The following is a 15,637-nucleotide window of genomic DNA, read 5'->3' on the forward strand; positions in this document are numbered from 1 at the left end:
AAAAAGAAGAAGTTTAGATTACCTCGCTGAATCCTTTTTAGGCAATCTCTAATTGTCCCAGATAAGTGACTTTCTCCCGAGCCCATTTTAATGTGGAGAAGCTCACTTGCAACAATATTCTCAATGACGTGTCGTATAGCGCTTCTGATCTAATCGTGCAGATCTGCTCAACAGAGATCATCAAACAAAACTTTCAGCGCACTGTGAAAGTATCAAAATAAAAAGGCCTTGTTAAGTCATGACACATGCTCCTCCTCTCAGGAGGGTAAATCATACCATCATACTAAGTGGCAGGCTCAACTTCACAACAAAAGAAAAATCATCAGCTAGATTAACTCCAAACCAACCATCAGCCACACAACACACAACATAAGCCTAATATCTTATTAGATATGAGTTTAATCCTCAGGTCTATACTTTTCACTCATTTAGGCCACAGATTTTATTCAGTTTTCCTTTTCCCCGTCATCACAAAACATGTGACATGTTGTCATGTACTTCACAAAAGAAGTTTGTTCTTATGTATTCAGAGTTGTGTATCTGGGTGCAGGATTCACTCGCACATCAAAACAGGAAACTCAGTGTTTTAGAGTCTCCACTCCAACAAACTCCAACACATCCCATTCACTCGTGCTAGAATTCAATCACCTTTCATTAATCTAAGAATGATCAACCAATTTGCATATCAGCTATTAACCCACTAAGTTGACAGGACAACAGAAATGCATGTTCAAAATAGTATCACAAAGGACAATTTCCTTTATACAGTAAATAACTTGTGCTGCATCAATCAAGCAGGAAGCATCTCCCAATTTACTATATTAACAACTAAATTTATTGTCTGATCATTGCTTGGTCAAACCAGAATCTTTTTCCCACAAAAGTTAAACTGTTGTCCTGCAACCTAGGGAGTTAATTGTCAGCATTGGATAAATTCAGCATTTGATAACAAGTGTCTGTTAAATTTATACTATTTTAACACTGATGAGAGATAACAAGCTGATCTTCATTGCATGTGTGTTTGTGTTATTAGGCAGGTTTAATCAATGTCTGTGGAGCTGCATCTCCAGCAGGGCATGTTCTTAAAGCTGCCTTTCCTACACACTTCTCTGCTATTATTTGATCATTTCTTAACTAATGTGCTATGAGTCCACTGGTCTTTACATCACACTAAGTGACTTGGACAAGATGATAAACAGACTCACATGCTCAAGATGTTGTCTAATCTTCATGAGCTCCCTTGTGTTTGGAAGGGTTAGTAAGGTTAATGCATGTTCTGCTTGTGTGTGTGATTTTGTATATGTTTCTTTTTGCAGTGTTTCAGACTCCTTCACAATTTTCCAACTTAAGCAGTCAATTTTCTTTTTACCAGGTTTGCTAACCCAAATTTTGATTTCCCACATTAAACACCAGCATTCCTCTGTGTTCTACCTAGTCTCACTCTGTTGTCCTATCCCACTTCAACAGTCCAATAGCAGGCAGTTCTCTTTCAGCTTTGTCCTGTGTTCCACTGTCTCTTCTTGCCATTTTACTCCAAAGGTGGCAAATGTCAAACTCCAACAGTCTCCTCAGTTCTCCTCAAATATTTTTGTCACATGCACAGTGAAGTTGCAGCTTGTTGGAAACACAGTGCCATTCATCCAATCAGTCAGTATGATGGGTTTGCTCTTCTTCTCTGATGCTGTTTGTCCACACTGCTGCTGTTTACTGGGACTCTTTGCTCAGGACTTTGCTGCTGTCTCTTTATCTGCCATGTTATTGCTCTTTGGAACTGCATTCCTTGTCTTCAGGGAGGAGTGAGAGCTCGCTTGTGAGGTTGAGAGACACATGGTGCTGTAAATAAGTCAGCCAGAAACTTGGCCTGAACGTTTCCAATGATGTTAAACTATAACTTTCTTCCGACTGCTGCATGTGGAAAATTGATTCAGGTCTGCTTTTTACCTGAAAGTGACAAACTAAGACATTTTCATTATTATTATCACTGCTTAACCAACACACATCTCTCTCTGTTTTTTGAACTCTCCTTTCTTAAAAGCAGAAAATGAGATTGTAGGTGTTCTTGGCTGATAAACACAAAACCTTTTTCCTATGATTATTTTTCATCTACAATGTAAATTTTTCCCTTTACAATAGCTGGTGACCTGCAGAATCACCGCTCTCACAATCTGAGGCAATTACTTTTACACAGCGCACAAAAACACTGTGACGTCAGACACATTCACATTTTTTTCATCTGCGTAAATAAATCATATGGCCAATGGCATGTGCCATGGTGATCCATAAGTATGACCACAAGTTTATTTAATAATTTTTCAACCCAACAAAACAAATAAACAAAAACATGATGCTGATGCTATGAACACTCTACACACATGAGTCAAGATGAAGAAAAACCGCTGCGCATCTGAAAGAAGAAGCTGAACTCACAGAAACGCTGCACACTCCAGTATCACAGTTATCATAGTTCTGTTTCCCTCTCTTTGATGAGTTCTCAGCCAGCTCTCGATCTGATAATGTGTAGCTTGCTCATCAGCTCAGAAGAGACCGCAATGCAACCTCACACAGTGGTTGCGTGCTTTGCCCCACACAGTGGCAAAGACTTGCACTTTCATATTCAATTCAGCTTCTCCATCATGTAATTTTCAGCCGCTTCATATAGGGTTCCGCATATTAGTTGTTTTCATAGGTGTGCTCTATATCTCAACAATGGTTCATAATAATACGACAGTCTTTCAAACAGGTCAAATGCCTCTATGCACATCATTAGTTTAATGCACGGCCGTTGAGCTCCTGGACTCGCGTGTACCCGCGCAGTCACTGAGCTGCACCTGCCTGCGTGAAACCACACGGCATAGGCGTTGCTCTCTTTTGTTTATAAGCCTGCGATTAACCGCACGGCTGAGGTCCGCGTGAAACCCGCTCGACCGTGCTCGCGTGTACCCGCGCAGCTAAGGAGCCGTCGCTCTCTTTCCTATATAAGCCTGAGATTAACTGCACGGCTCAGGTCCGCGTGAAACCCGCGTGACCGTGCTCGCGTGAACCCACGCAGCTACAGCGCTCTTCTTTGTACAGTACTTACTTAGTGTTGCTCTTGCATTAATCTCGAATCCCGTCAATCACCATCCAGCGAGGAGAAAAAACAGACAGCTAATCCACCGGCCCGATGACGAATTCTCACGTCTCGGGACTTTACTACAGGAACTTCTGTACGTCCTGGCTGACGTCTTTCGGCGTATCTCTTTTTCCCCTCGGTGAATGTCAATTCTAGGGCTCCGGCATCGAAGGACCAATTAATGTTGGGTCTGTCTAGCACAGGCCCACCGCTGGAACGAGACAATTTAACTACACAGCAAAAGCATTGAACACCAAGTAGGCAAAGTTCTTCATGTTACTCATGCATGAGGGAGACCTGCCTGGAGCCAAGTGTCGTTCCACCCACTTGACCTCCATCAGACTCTCGTCTGCTCCCCCATAACACTGCTCTTTTATTGAGGTTACATGAATATACATAGGTTCATTAACATATGACGTCTACATACAAACAAAAAGTACCTTGCCTGTGTGTGTGTGTGTGTGTGTGTGTGTGTATGTGTGTGTGTGACTTCCCTAAACCTGCTGGTCTGGAAGTCCAGCAGTTCATCTAAACAAAAGGCACTTAGACTAAAACAGATATAGCTACGTTTATCCTACCATATAACAATAAGAGAAGGTATGCCCTCTCCCATGCTCCCAGAATGTGGATGTGAATGCCAGAACACTCTGGAATCCACACAAAGCCTTTGCAGACTATTAAGGATCACACATCCTATCACTACACAATCAATTATACACCTCTAAGCATATATGGTTAAATATTTCTAAGCATAAATGACAATAAACAATACAAATCTAACAGTGGCTGTTTGGTCTCTCCAATGTAGAGGTCTGGGCATTCCTCGCTGTCTGTCTTACTTATCCTTCCTAACACCAGCTAGGGAAACCTTGGCTGATTGTGACCCACTCTCGTTTTCACACCTTGGCTCATGTGATTAGGTAGAGGATCATCAGGGGGTCCTTTGTCCCTCTTTGGGGGATACTCCCACTGGGTTTAAATCTGGGATTCTCCACCATTTGACCTTAGAACTGAAGAAGCTTCTCGGATGAGAGGTGAAACCTCTTCAAGCAACCAATGAAAAACACAATCAATACATATATTACTCATTTTACAGACTGTGCAAACCTCTTTACAACTGAACCTATTGTTAGGCTTTTTCATTATTTTCCTATATTATTCTGATGCCTTGACTGCATGCTGAGGTGGCAACCCAAACCCTACTCAAGTAAATTTAAATAAAAATGTACGTTTTAAAAAATATATATAGAGTCTCGCTAATGACCTACTACATGGGTTCTCAAACTTTTCACAGTGAGTACCACCTTATAAAATATTTGGCCCTTAAAGCACCACCATTATGACCGACTTTAAAGTACAGTAGTATAGGCCTATTTAGCACCATATACAGTTTACACGAGACAATTTTATTTCTTATGTGAATGTTATTTATTTTAACTGTCATAAACAAGATGTGACAAGTGATAATAATAACAACTGTACTGCAATAAAACATTCACAGCAGGTGGCATATCCAGTCTTTAAGTGATGAACCCTGCCTTCAGGTCAAAACTACTCTGCATTTATTAGGGCTGTTGTGTTTTTAACATGTTTAATGCTTTGTATCTTGTCCTACTTAATCTGAACAAGCCCCTAAAAAACGGCTGTGATCACTGTCGACCTCTCTCGGTTTTTATTACCACTATTCATTTTAAAACTCAGTTTTTAAAACCTTACAATGTAACAACAGCCCAGCCCATGCAGCAGTATATTAATGACCAACCTCGTACTGTGAATGGATTATCTCAGTAGTTCCCCTGACTGACTTTTGGTCCATTTACATCATCCCGACATGTGATTGCATTTGTCCCTAAACATTGGGAAACCTCACGTTAACTTTTGTCGAGTTGAAAAAAGTTAGCGTTCATCCTCCAGCTTCACTGTGTTTATATTATGCTAACCATAGCTGTGTAGCTAGCCACCACATAGTACATCATTATATACCAGCTAGTCCAACTACAGTAACCATATAAATGTCACTGCTGTTTAGTTTACTGTCGTCATTTATGTCGAAAGTGATAGCAGAGCTTTACGTTTTAATTTTTCAGAAATACTGAATCAGAACATGGTATATTATTCAGTCTTCAATAAATTTTAGAGACTTCCTGCGCACCACTAGAGGGAGCCCATGTACCACCAGTGGTACGCGTACCACAGTTTGAGAACCTATGACCTACTGAATTTTATTCAGATGTGTTGCAGCAGGGACACATGGAAAAATTTGGGAACACTGGTCCTCGAGGACTGGAGTAATATAAAAAGAACAATGTTTTTCCAAAGGTCAGTGTAAAAAAAGAGTGTATACATTGAAGCTAAAACACATGTAGTGTAAATTCTCTGTTAAGGTCAAAAACACCAACAGGCCATTCTCTGTGAGTTTATATATTATTATAAATGCATATACTGTGTATGAAATGTTCTAACATGGAAAGGACAAGTCATTTACAGCAAAAGGGCAAAGGGATGTCTCATTCCAGCGCTGCGTATTTTAAGCATCTGTTATCACTTCTCTAAAACTTTGAAGGAATGAAGGGAAAGAACTTAGTTTTAAGTATTTGTTATCTCATGAAAAAACAAAAACATAGTATTGGTTAAAAGTTTATGCAAAAGATTATTAAAACATTTTTTTGCATAAAATAACATGATTTATTCTCCTGTCTCTTCTGTGTTTTCTTCCTTCAGCTTGTGGCGTCCCTGTTGTTCTTGACGGCCATAGCACACCTGGGAGTCACACTAGGAGAAGATTTTGGTCCAAACAGTGACCAATCTTCAAAAAATGCTGGTGTATACTATGCAAATCCAGTTTTATTTGCAGTCACATGGGTAAATTGAGCAACGTTTATATTTATTTATTTAAATTTGAAAGGATTCGTTTTTTTATGTTCTGGTGTGTCTTCTTTGTTAGATCCTTGTCCTGCTTTGCCATGAAGGATTAAGACGGGAAGGAGCAATAGACTCTGCCTCTATTTTCCTCTTCTGGTTGCTCCTTGTAGTGTGTGACATCTTTCCTTTCCAGACACTCCTACGAGAGGCTCTCAGACTGGTATGAGTGAAGACATTTGATCAAGTTGGATTAAAGTAGAAGAAAAATAGTCGATTTACTCAGACATGGTGCAATAACTTGATATGATTGACTTTTAGCTCTCCATATCTTGAGTAACACGCCATTTTCATTTTTCTTCAGGACCCTTTAAAGTTTTTCTTTCTCTCATTTTTGGCAATTAGGGCGAGGTCCGTGATGTCCCACGTTTCAGCCTTTTCTACATTTCTTTTGGGCTTGAACTGATTTCATTAGTTCTTTCTACTGTGGCTGATATCCCCCCAGAAGCTAAAGACTTTATAAAAGAGGTACCCTTTAGTTGTTGTTCATTTTTATTTGTTTGTTTTAAGAGGATTAAGTTCATAAGCATATATTAACGTCCTAAGACCCGAACTCTTTCATGGGACACATTTTCAGTTGTTCTTTGCTATTTGGGCTGATTGGGACCTGATGAATGTAAAAAAAATTACCAGATTGTTTTTTACTTGATTTTTGTTTCTGAGAGCAAAATTTTGTTTTTTGGTCTAAATGTGATGTCCACATATGTGGAAGCCAGGTCCTAGGAGGTTAAATATGATATGATATGATATGATATTGAACCTTGTTTTTATCCACAGAATCCTGAAGCAGGTGCAGCATTTTTGAGTAGAATCACATTCAACTGGTTAAACAGGTAACATTAAAGTCAGTATAGTAGGAATCTTAACAAGCACCTACATATGTGCTCCATGTCTTCAAAGTTCTCATTGTTTTCACAGTATGGTTTTAAAAGGCTACAAACAACCTCTGGTTCAGGAGGACATGTGGGATCTGAATGAGAGTGATAGCACTGCTTTCATCAATAAGTGTTTCCAGCATTTCATGAAGCCTGAGTTGGATGCAGCTAGGGTCCGCTTCCAGAACAAGATGAAAAAGAAATCAGCTAAAACCAGTGCCCAGGAAGACCCACAGCAAAATGGGCTTTCCAGTGGTCTGGGGAAAGAAGTCAGTCAGGATGTATTAATGATGGTGAGAGCAAACAAAAACACTTCCACACACATGCACACTATATTGAGCTACAGTCCAAACACATTTCATTAACACCACTAATAGGGATGCAACGATACCAATTTTTTCAAACCGATACGATACCAATACTTGGATCTGAGTACTTGCCGATACAGAGTACAAAAACCGATACTTCTACCACACACACACACACAAATGCAATGAATTGGAAGACAGGTTTTATTTTATTCTCTGCCGATAAAAAATCAAATCTTAATAAAAATGACCACAAAAAAATTTCAAGTGAAAAATAAGCACTTCTGTTAAATTATTGCGGAGTCTCCACATTGTAATTTAACAAAATATCACTGAACTATTGGCACTGTCTCGAGCTTTCAGAATAATAAATAAACACTTCTGTTTATTTATTATATTTTATATCGCAGCTCGAGTATGCTGAGAAGACAGTGCAATCCTATATTTTCCACGACCGGCATTGGCTGGTCATCCAGAGCGATAAAATGAGTCAGAGCCTCTGTTATTTTAACTGCCCGTGGATTTTCTCTTGACATTTTTCATCGCTTTTCCAAAACCTGAGTTAAAGTTGGCTGTTCCACACTGCTGACATTTTGTTTAGCCTAGCTACAGCAGCCTCCAGTTTCTCTTTTTTATCTGGAGCTGCCAGTCTCACTTGTCTAACCCTGTGCCTGTTTAGTGCGGGATGTCCCCCTAGTGGCCAATCTAAAAAACTACAACAGAAATGACAAGTCACCCTCTGATTAATGAAATAAGTTGGTATCGGTTCATTGTATCAGTTAACTTTTACGAGTATGAGTACACACACATTTTACAGTATCGGTCCCGATAACTGATACCAGTATCAGTATCGGTGCATCCCTAACCACTAATAAACATCACTATGTTTTTTTCTGAATAAATCTCATCAACTGTGCTTAAACAATCTGTTCCTTTAGGAGGAAAGGGGGAAGAAGGAAGATGAAAAGAATAAAAAGAAAAAGGACAAAAAGAAGGAGGAAGAGAACTATCCAAATTCATGGCTCATTCCCACCCTTTACAAGACCTTTAAATGGATTCTGATTGAATCTGCCTTCTTCAAACTTGTGCAAGATGTGTTAACCTTTGTCAGTCCTCAGCTCCTTAAGTGAGTAAAGTATTGCAAAAATATTACAGAATCAAAAGTACAGAAACACATAAGAACAGTGTTGCTTCTGTTGCCCATGTAAACATTTTTAAAAATCCATTTAGCCGTCCTTGAAGGTTTTTAAAATCAATATTGTCAAAGCCTTTGGGTTAACTATTCACTATTTATTGATCAGTTTAAACAACTGATAACAGGAGTGCCTGAATGGAAAGAGAAAATTGCTAAATAAGTGTTAAAAAGGAAGCAGGAAAAAAGTGAAGGACAAATAGTAGAACGTGTTGAGATGCTATATCCATACGTTTTCATTTTTTTCCCTAGATTGATGATCTCCTTCACTCAGGACAAATCCAGATATGCCTGGGAGGGCTATTTGTATGCAGTGTTGCTGATGGTGGTGGCTCTGCTGCAGTCTCTGACCCTGCAACAGTATTTCCAGCGCTGCTTTGTGTTGGGCATGAGGGTTCGCACTGCACTTATGGCTGCTGTGTACAAAAAGGTAAAACAAATGGGATTGATAGAATGACTTTTGTTTGACTTTGGTGTAAAAAAACCAAAGACTACGTAATATAAATTACTTTAACATATCAGAAGTCATAAATTACCAGTCATTGCTTTCTGCTTAAGTTAATTGTCAGATGCTTTAGTTAAAAATCGCTTTTATCAGCACATGAGTACATACGTATCACTTACAGGATAAATCTCTCTGCTCTGCCAGTAATACTTTCACTAATGATCTGATTGATTAACTCTACGAGTTCAAAAATCATTTTTGGCAACAACCCTCACCTTAATTGTGACGAATTATGACGCAATTAGAATATATATTTAATTTATATATTTATATTTTATTACATTTTTATTGCAATTCTTATATACCAGGAAATGAAGAAAATACTCATTCTAACATTGCCAAAAACTTCATGTACCTGCCACTTTTTGGCTGTTATGCTTTTTTTTATCCTTTTTCTAAGGCATTAGCGGTGTCCAATGACACTCGTAAGGAGTCAACAGTAGGGGAAACGGTGAACCTGATGTCAGCAGATGCCCAGCGCTTCAATGATGTGACCAACTTTATCCACCTGCTGTGGTCCTGCCCTCTGCAGATCTTCATATCCATTGTTTTCCTGTGGCTGGAGTTAGGGCCTTCTGTGTTGGCAGGACTGGGAGTCATGGTGTTAATGGTTCCAATCAATGGATTTCTGGCAACCAAGGCCAGAAAACTCCAGGTTAGCAGAGCTGCCAAACCATTTCTGTGTACAATCAATAGGTTTCTGAACAATGACACACATTTTTGTAGGTTTGACTTTCAGGTTTAAGTCAAGAGGCTTAACAAAATTATTGCATGCATTACAAGAATCTTTTTTCAGTCCCCATTTTTTAGAGGCCCAAAGTAAGTATAGTAGTATCAAACCTATACTTCAATAAGCAGAACTCATTGGAAGGAACTCAACATGATTCATTGATATATAGGATTTCATTAAGATATTCAGCGATTAGAATCAAACATATGATTGTTGGGTTTTTCTCTGTATCTATGAAGCGCCTTGAGGCGACTTTTGTTGTGATTTGGCGCTATATAAATAAAATTGAATTGAATTGAATTGAATTGAATCTGAGAGTCCATCACAGAAGAACGGAAACCCAGTGGTAATAAGAATTAGGGCCGGACCCACCGGGGTCTAGAAGCTGTTGGTAGAGATGAAGATGGAGGCTTGGATGCAACCCAAGTAATAGAGGTGTTGAAAGATGATTGGACTAGACCAGTGATGTCAGCAATGAGCTGGACAGTGTGAGAAAGTAGAAGTGATGTAAAGCCTTAATTAGCCACCAAACACCTGGGAAGCAGATATACGTGTGACTAAAAATGTTCTTAATAAACTTCCCTATAAGCTTCATTTGTTTTTCCTTGGGTAGGAAAAAAAACATCACCTAGAGTCTACTGTTAAGAGGGTTTCCAAAAAACGGCAAATCAAATGAAGAAGTAGAGAATCAGAAATCAACCAAACATGATGGAGACAATGGCATAGGCATGCATAGCTGCCAGTGGGACTGGATTGCTACTGCTTATTGATGATGTGACTGGTCATGAAAGTAGCATGATGAACTGTTAGGTATACAGGGCTATTCTAAGTGCTAAATGCTCAGAAACCGAATGACTGACACTGGTTCAGTTCAAATGGGTAATGATCCAAAGCATATCAAGAATTTCTAAAGACAAAGTAATGGGATATTCTTCAATGGCTGAGTTAGTCAACTGCTGTCAGCCCTATAGAACATGTTATTCACCTACTGAAGACAAAGCTGAAGGCATAAAGACTCACAAACAGTGAGAAACTGAACATGGCTCAGGCGTGGCAGACAATCTCAAGGGAGGAAATAAAGCATTTGGTGATGTCCATGGGTTATAGACTTTAGCGTCCGTGGACTAAAGAAATGATTGTCCATTTATTTAAAACAGTCCTTATATTTGAAATTGTGTTTACTTTGAGTTACAATAAATATCAATGGCTTTAATTTCCAAACACTTAATGATTAATTTGTTTAATGTTTTAATTAAGGTTGAAAGTCTGCATTATTAATTTTCTGTATTGCCTGTTTAAAGAGCTACATTGTGTCTCTTTTCAGATAGAGAACATGAAGTTTAAAGATAAGAGAATGAAAATCATGAATGAAATTCTAAATGGGGTCAAGGTGAGCTCCCTTATTCAGTGTATCTATGGTGTATGTAGATGCCTTCCCTACATGTAAGGCTTTGATGCTTCATGAAACTGCATTCAGTAACTTTGACCATAAGTGCTTCCTTCTGCCTCACTGCCTCCTCCCTGTCTTTTTCTTTTGTCTCCCACCAGATTCTGAAGCTGTATGCTTGGGAGCCATCCTTCCAGAAGCAGGTGGAAGACATTAGAGGGGAAGAATTAAAAGTCATGAAGACGTTTGCCTACCTGACATCCGTGTCTACCTTTATCTTCAACTCTGCTCCAGCTCTGGTGAGTTCTGTGAAGGGATGTCATTGTAGAGACTAGATTCCAATGGTAAACAAACGTTTTTCTTAAACTGTCTGTACTTGCAGGTTTCTCTGGCCACGTTTGCAGTATTTGTTAGTGTGAGCAAGGATAATGTGTTAACTGCTGAGAAAGCTTTTACTTCCATCTCTCTCTTCAACATCCTCCGAGCTCCTCTTGCCATGCTGCCCATGCTCATTGCTTCCATTGTACAAGTAAGTGAACAGAGCTACATCACGCACATGTATCAAGCCTGTGATAAAATCAAATTTAACCTGTTCTTTGAATTTTCAGACAGCAGTGTCTAAGAATCGCCTGGAGAAGTTTCTGGCAGGGGAAGACATCGACAGTGACATTGTGCGCCAAGACCCCAGTTTCAGTATGTTCACCATTAGAATTTGCACTTTTCTACAGCTGAAGATTGAAGCTTAGTCACAGTTTCTTACATGTGCGGATCATCTGTTAAGCTCTGTCTTGGTCTGCTTTCATTTTTTAGATACTGCTGTGAGCGTATGTGATGGTTCCTTTGCTTGGGAAAAAGATACAAAGCCTCTGCTGAAAGAGTATGTCTGTGTTGGTCATCAAAAAGTTACTAGTTAACTTAATTAACTGTGAGATGTTGCTTCAGGCACTTTTTAAAAGTGCTCAGGATATGTTTAAAAGTTCACACAAATTTTCATTTTCAACATATGAAACATCATCTGTGTCCTAGTTTAAATTAAATGTAGGGTTTAAATGATTTGCAAATCACCGCATGCTTTTTTAAAATCCAAATGGTACACTGTGTTCCACACATTTATGAAACAGAGTTGTATTTTTCCTACTGTTTTTACAGTAATGACCATATTTATTATGTGTGTCCAGTGTGAATTTGGACATTGAGCCTGGTCGGTTGGTTGCCGTAGTGGGAGCTGTTGGGTCAGGAAAGTCATCTCTTATGTCAGCTCTCCTTGGAGAGATGCACAGTACCAAAGGTTTTATCAACATTAGGGTAATGGCTTTTTTTCCATTTGTATCTGACAGTGTGCGTTCAAAAAAAATCTTTTATTTCAATTATTTTCTTTAGTGTATCAAATGAAGAGCCTTTTCTTATTTCTCATCAAAACTGATTTCATCGGGAGATTATTATTGTTTATTTAAAGTTTTTATTTGTTTTTTAAAGAGCAAAGATTTTTTTTTTTTAAAAGGCAAAACATACATTATTAAAATGTACAGACCCTAAGATTTCAAGGAAACTTAGAAAATGTGTTCTAAACCATCAGTTCTTAGGATGTTTTTAAATCTTTAAAAGGTTGCGAAATGTAATCCCAGTTCCTTGTATGTCTCCTTCTTACACAAGTATCTTTAGTTCAGGTAATTTTTCCTCCTAGCCAGTGTAACATTTGTTCTGGATGAAAAACTGCACGAATGCCAACATTTCTATGGCAAAATAAAAGGTTGGTTAGACATCAGCAATTGAGTTTCACTGTATTTCTTTCCAGGGTTCTCTTGCTTTTGTTCCACAGCAAGCCTGGATTCAAAATGCCACTTTGAAGGATAATATCTTGTTTGGATCTCCTCATGAGGAAGAGAGGTTCAAAAAAGTCATACAGGCCTGTGCTCTTGCCCCAGACCTTGAGCTGCTGCCTGGAGGAGACCTCACTGAGATTGGAGAGAAGGTGAGTTGCACTTTGAATTATTCAAGTTTTAGGTTACACAAATATTTTTTATCTTTATAAAGATTATGTATATGGTTTTTATTGTTTGTAAAATATTTATTGGTGATATTTTCAGAAATAAAAAAAATCACATTTACAATGTAGATGTCTGAAAAACTCATGTATCAAATATGATACACTTGGCATTACAGTGTTAATGCTATATTGAAATGTTGTTCTTGTGCTGAAGGAAAAGCTTCTTTGCATTAAAAAGAAGCCATGTGTGGGTTTTTTTTTTTTTTTTACCTATTTTTACCTCTGCTTTTCTTTTCTTTTCCCCTCCTTTTTTCTCTTCTCAGGGTATCAACCTTTCAGGTGGTCAGAAGCAACGTGTGAGCTTAGCCAGAGCGACCTACAGTCAGGCTGATATCTATCTATTAGATGACCCTTTGTCTGCCGTGGACTCTCATGTAGGAAAGCATCTCTTTGAAAAGGTTATTGGACCCAATGGAATACTTAAAAACAAGGTTTGTGCTTGACTGCTTGTATTGTGATCAACATTAAATATTTCACTTTAAAATAGCTATTATTTGGAAACCGGGCATGTCATTTGTAATGGAAAAAACATTTTAACCAAAAGTTGCTGTGTTCGTTCCTTTGGTTTGTTCCTATATAAAATTTTGTTTTGTAGGCTCATCAGTCAACTCTGTCTGTGAAGGTTCTCAGTCAACCAGGTCATCGCAGTCTAAGGAGCTTTGAAAGAAAAGCGTCTGGACTTCTTTAAGTTGCTTGAAGGCGTTTCGCCTCTCATCCAAGAAGCTTCTTCAGGTTCATCCCAAAGACAAAATTCCAAAACACAAACTTAACAATGTAGTACATGCTGTACAGTGTAGCGAGGAGCGCCCAGACCTCTACATTGGAGAAACCAAACAGCCACTTCATAAAGGAGGCGAGGTTTTACAGCCGGTTTATGCGAAACCTTGGCTGATTGTGACCTAAACCTGTTTTTATGCCTTGGCTCGTGTGTTTAGGCAGAGGATCACCAGGGGGTCCTTTGTCCCTCTTTGGAGGGAAACTCCCACAGGGCTTAAATCTGGGACTCTCCACCATTTGACCCTAGAACTGAAGAAGCTTCTCGGATGAGAGGTGAAACGTTTTCCAGCAACTTAAAGAAGTCCAGACATTTTTCTTTCCAAGCTCCTTAGACTATGATAGAAAATATCACAAAAGTTTGATAACTTTTAAAATGATTTTAAATGATTAAACCAACTGTTGTGAATTCAGTCTATGAACTGCAATTTGTTTTCTTTCAGTTTAAAATAGTGTATTTGTGAATTTTTTTTACACATGCACTATTTTATAATTTTTATAAAATACCATTTGATAAAAAAGTTTGGATGTTTTGTTACATTTTTTTAAAAATATTGTTGGGTGTATATTTAATTCTTCTAATAATTGTCGAGTGGAACTAAACTTAAACTGATTCAACTGAATTTAGGTATATTTATTCTTATATTAATAACGATTTCATTCAACATATTCATTAATGCCTACTTTAAATTTAATTAATATGCTTTATTACTACTTCTGTGACACCTTCTTTATCTGATAGCCGATACAATACAGTACTTATGAATATTTTTATTTATTTGGCTTAAGTAATTTGCGGTTTCAAACTTCAGTCTCATATATCTCTGACCATACAGACTCGTATCCTGGTGACTCATGGCATAAGCTTCCTGCCTTACGTGGATGAAATTGTGGTTTTGGAGAATGGAGTCATTTCTGAAGTTGGATCCTATGAAAATCTTCGTGCCAGTGGAGGAACTTTTTCTAAGTTTCTCGACACATATGCCACTGAGCAGAACAATCAGAGAAATTCAGAAACAGGTGATTACAACCTTTTCTTAGTATATTAGGAATATAATCTGCACACATTGCTTGTTTTGTTAGTTTTACAACCAAAGTCTATGCTAAAATTATACATCACAAATATGAATTAATTAATTATATTTCTTTTCTCATCTTTTAAGGATACTTTGTGTTGATTTAGTTCACATATTGACCCAAATACCATAAATTACTGCCACATATGTAAAACACCATGTATATTGTTAATTTAGGTGAGGGCCAGGACGCAGAAGACTTTGAGCTCATCCCAGGTGGAGACGATGCCCAACCTGACGGTGCATTGGAGGACACTGTATCACTTACACTTAAGCGAGAAAACAGCATCCGCCACAGCCAGCGCAATGGCAGGTTCGAGCTTGTTAAAGTTGCAGATGAAACCAGGGAAACAGCTTGTCTCAAATAGCATCTTTAGCAGAATGTGCAACACATATGGACAATATATAATAATTTAATCATGTTTTACCAGATCATTTTTCTCACCTTTTTTAGTGTCAGATTAAGAAGAAATACTTCTGTAAAAAAATCTGAAAATGCTGATGAACCAAAGAAAGGCCAGAAGCTTATAGAGAAGGAAACTATGGAAACAGGACAGGTAACACAATGTTTTTCTACAAATAGCGCAAGATTACAACAAAGATTACAACGATAGCCTGTTTCCTGAGTGCCGTCTCACGCTGATTTCCAGGTGAAGCTTGCAGTGTTCCTGCAGTACCTGCGAGCCATGGGCTGGGGATATTCTGCCATAGT

The 15,637-nt window shown here is 38.4% G+C and overlaps 1 protein-coding gene across 1 annotated transcript in view; it reads left to right on the forward strand.

The window, feature by feature from the left end:
* LOC146505364 (ATP-binding cassette sub-family C member 2-like) overlaps positions 1-15,637 on the forward strand; it is a 49,986-nt gene that overhangs the window by 5,914 nt on the left and 28,435 nt on the right. The window contains exons 3-16 of the mRNA XM_085181777.1: positions 5,834-5,974; positions 6,057-6,194; positions 6,377-6,499; positions 6,809-6,864; positions 6,950-7,199; positions 8,153-8,340; positions 8,659-8,836; positions 9,312-9,566; positions 10,966-11,031; positions 11,190-11,327; positions 11,411-11,557; positions 11,637-11,721; positions 11,839-11,905; positions 12,207-12,333. Of these exons, the coding sequence (XP_085037903.1) occupies positions 5,834-5,974; positions 6,057-6,194; positions 6,377-6,499; positions 6,809-6,864; positions 6,950-7,199; positions 8,153-8,340; positions 8,659-8,836; positions 9,312-9,566; positions 10,966-11,031; positions 11,190-11,327; positions 11,411-11,557; positions 11,637-11,721; positions 11,839-11,905; positions 12,207-12,333 (1,959 nt within the window). The remainder of the gene's footprint in view (positions 1-5,833; positions 5,975-6,056; positions 6,195-6,376; positions 6,500-6,808; positions 6,865-6,949; positions 7,200-8,152; positions 8,341-8,658; positions 8,837-9,311; positions 9,567-10,965; positions 11,032-11,189; positions 11,328-11,410; positions 11,558-11,636; positions 11,722-11,838; positions 11,906-12,206; positions 12,334-15,637) is intronic.

Source organism: Neolamprologus multifasciatus, chromosome 13, assembly GCF_963576455.1.
Source record: "Neolamprologus multifasciatus chromosome 13, fNeoMul1.2, whole genome shotgun sequence".
Taxonomy (NCBI): Eukaryota; Metazoa; Chordata; class Actinopteri; order Cichliformes; family Cichlidae; genus Neolamprologus; species Neolamprologus multifasciatus.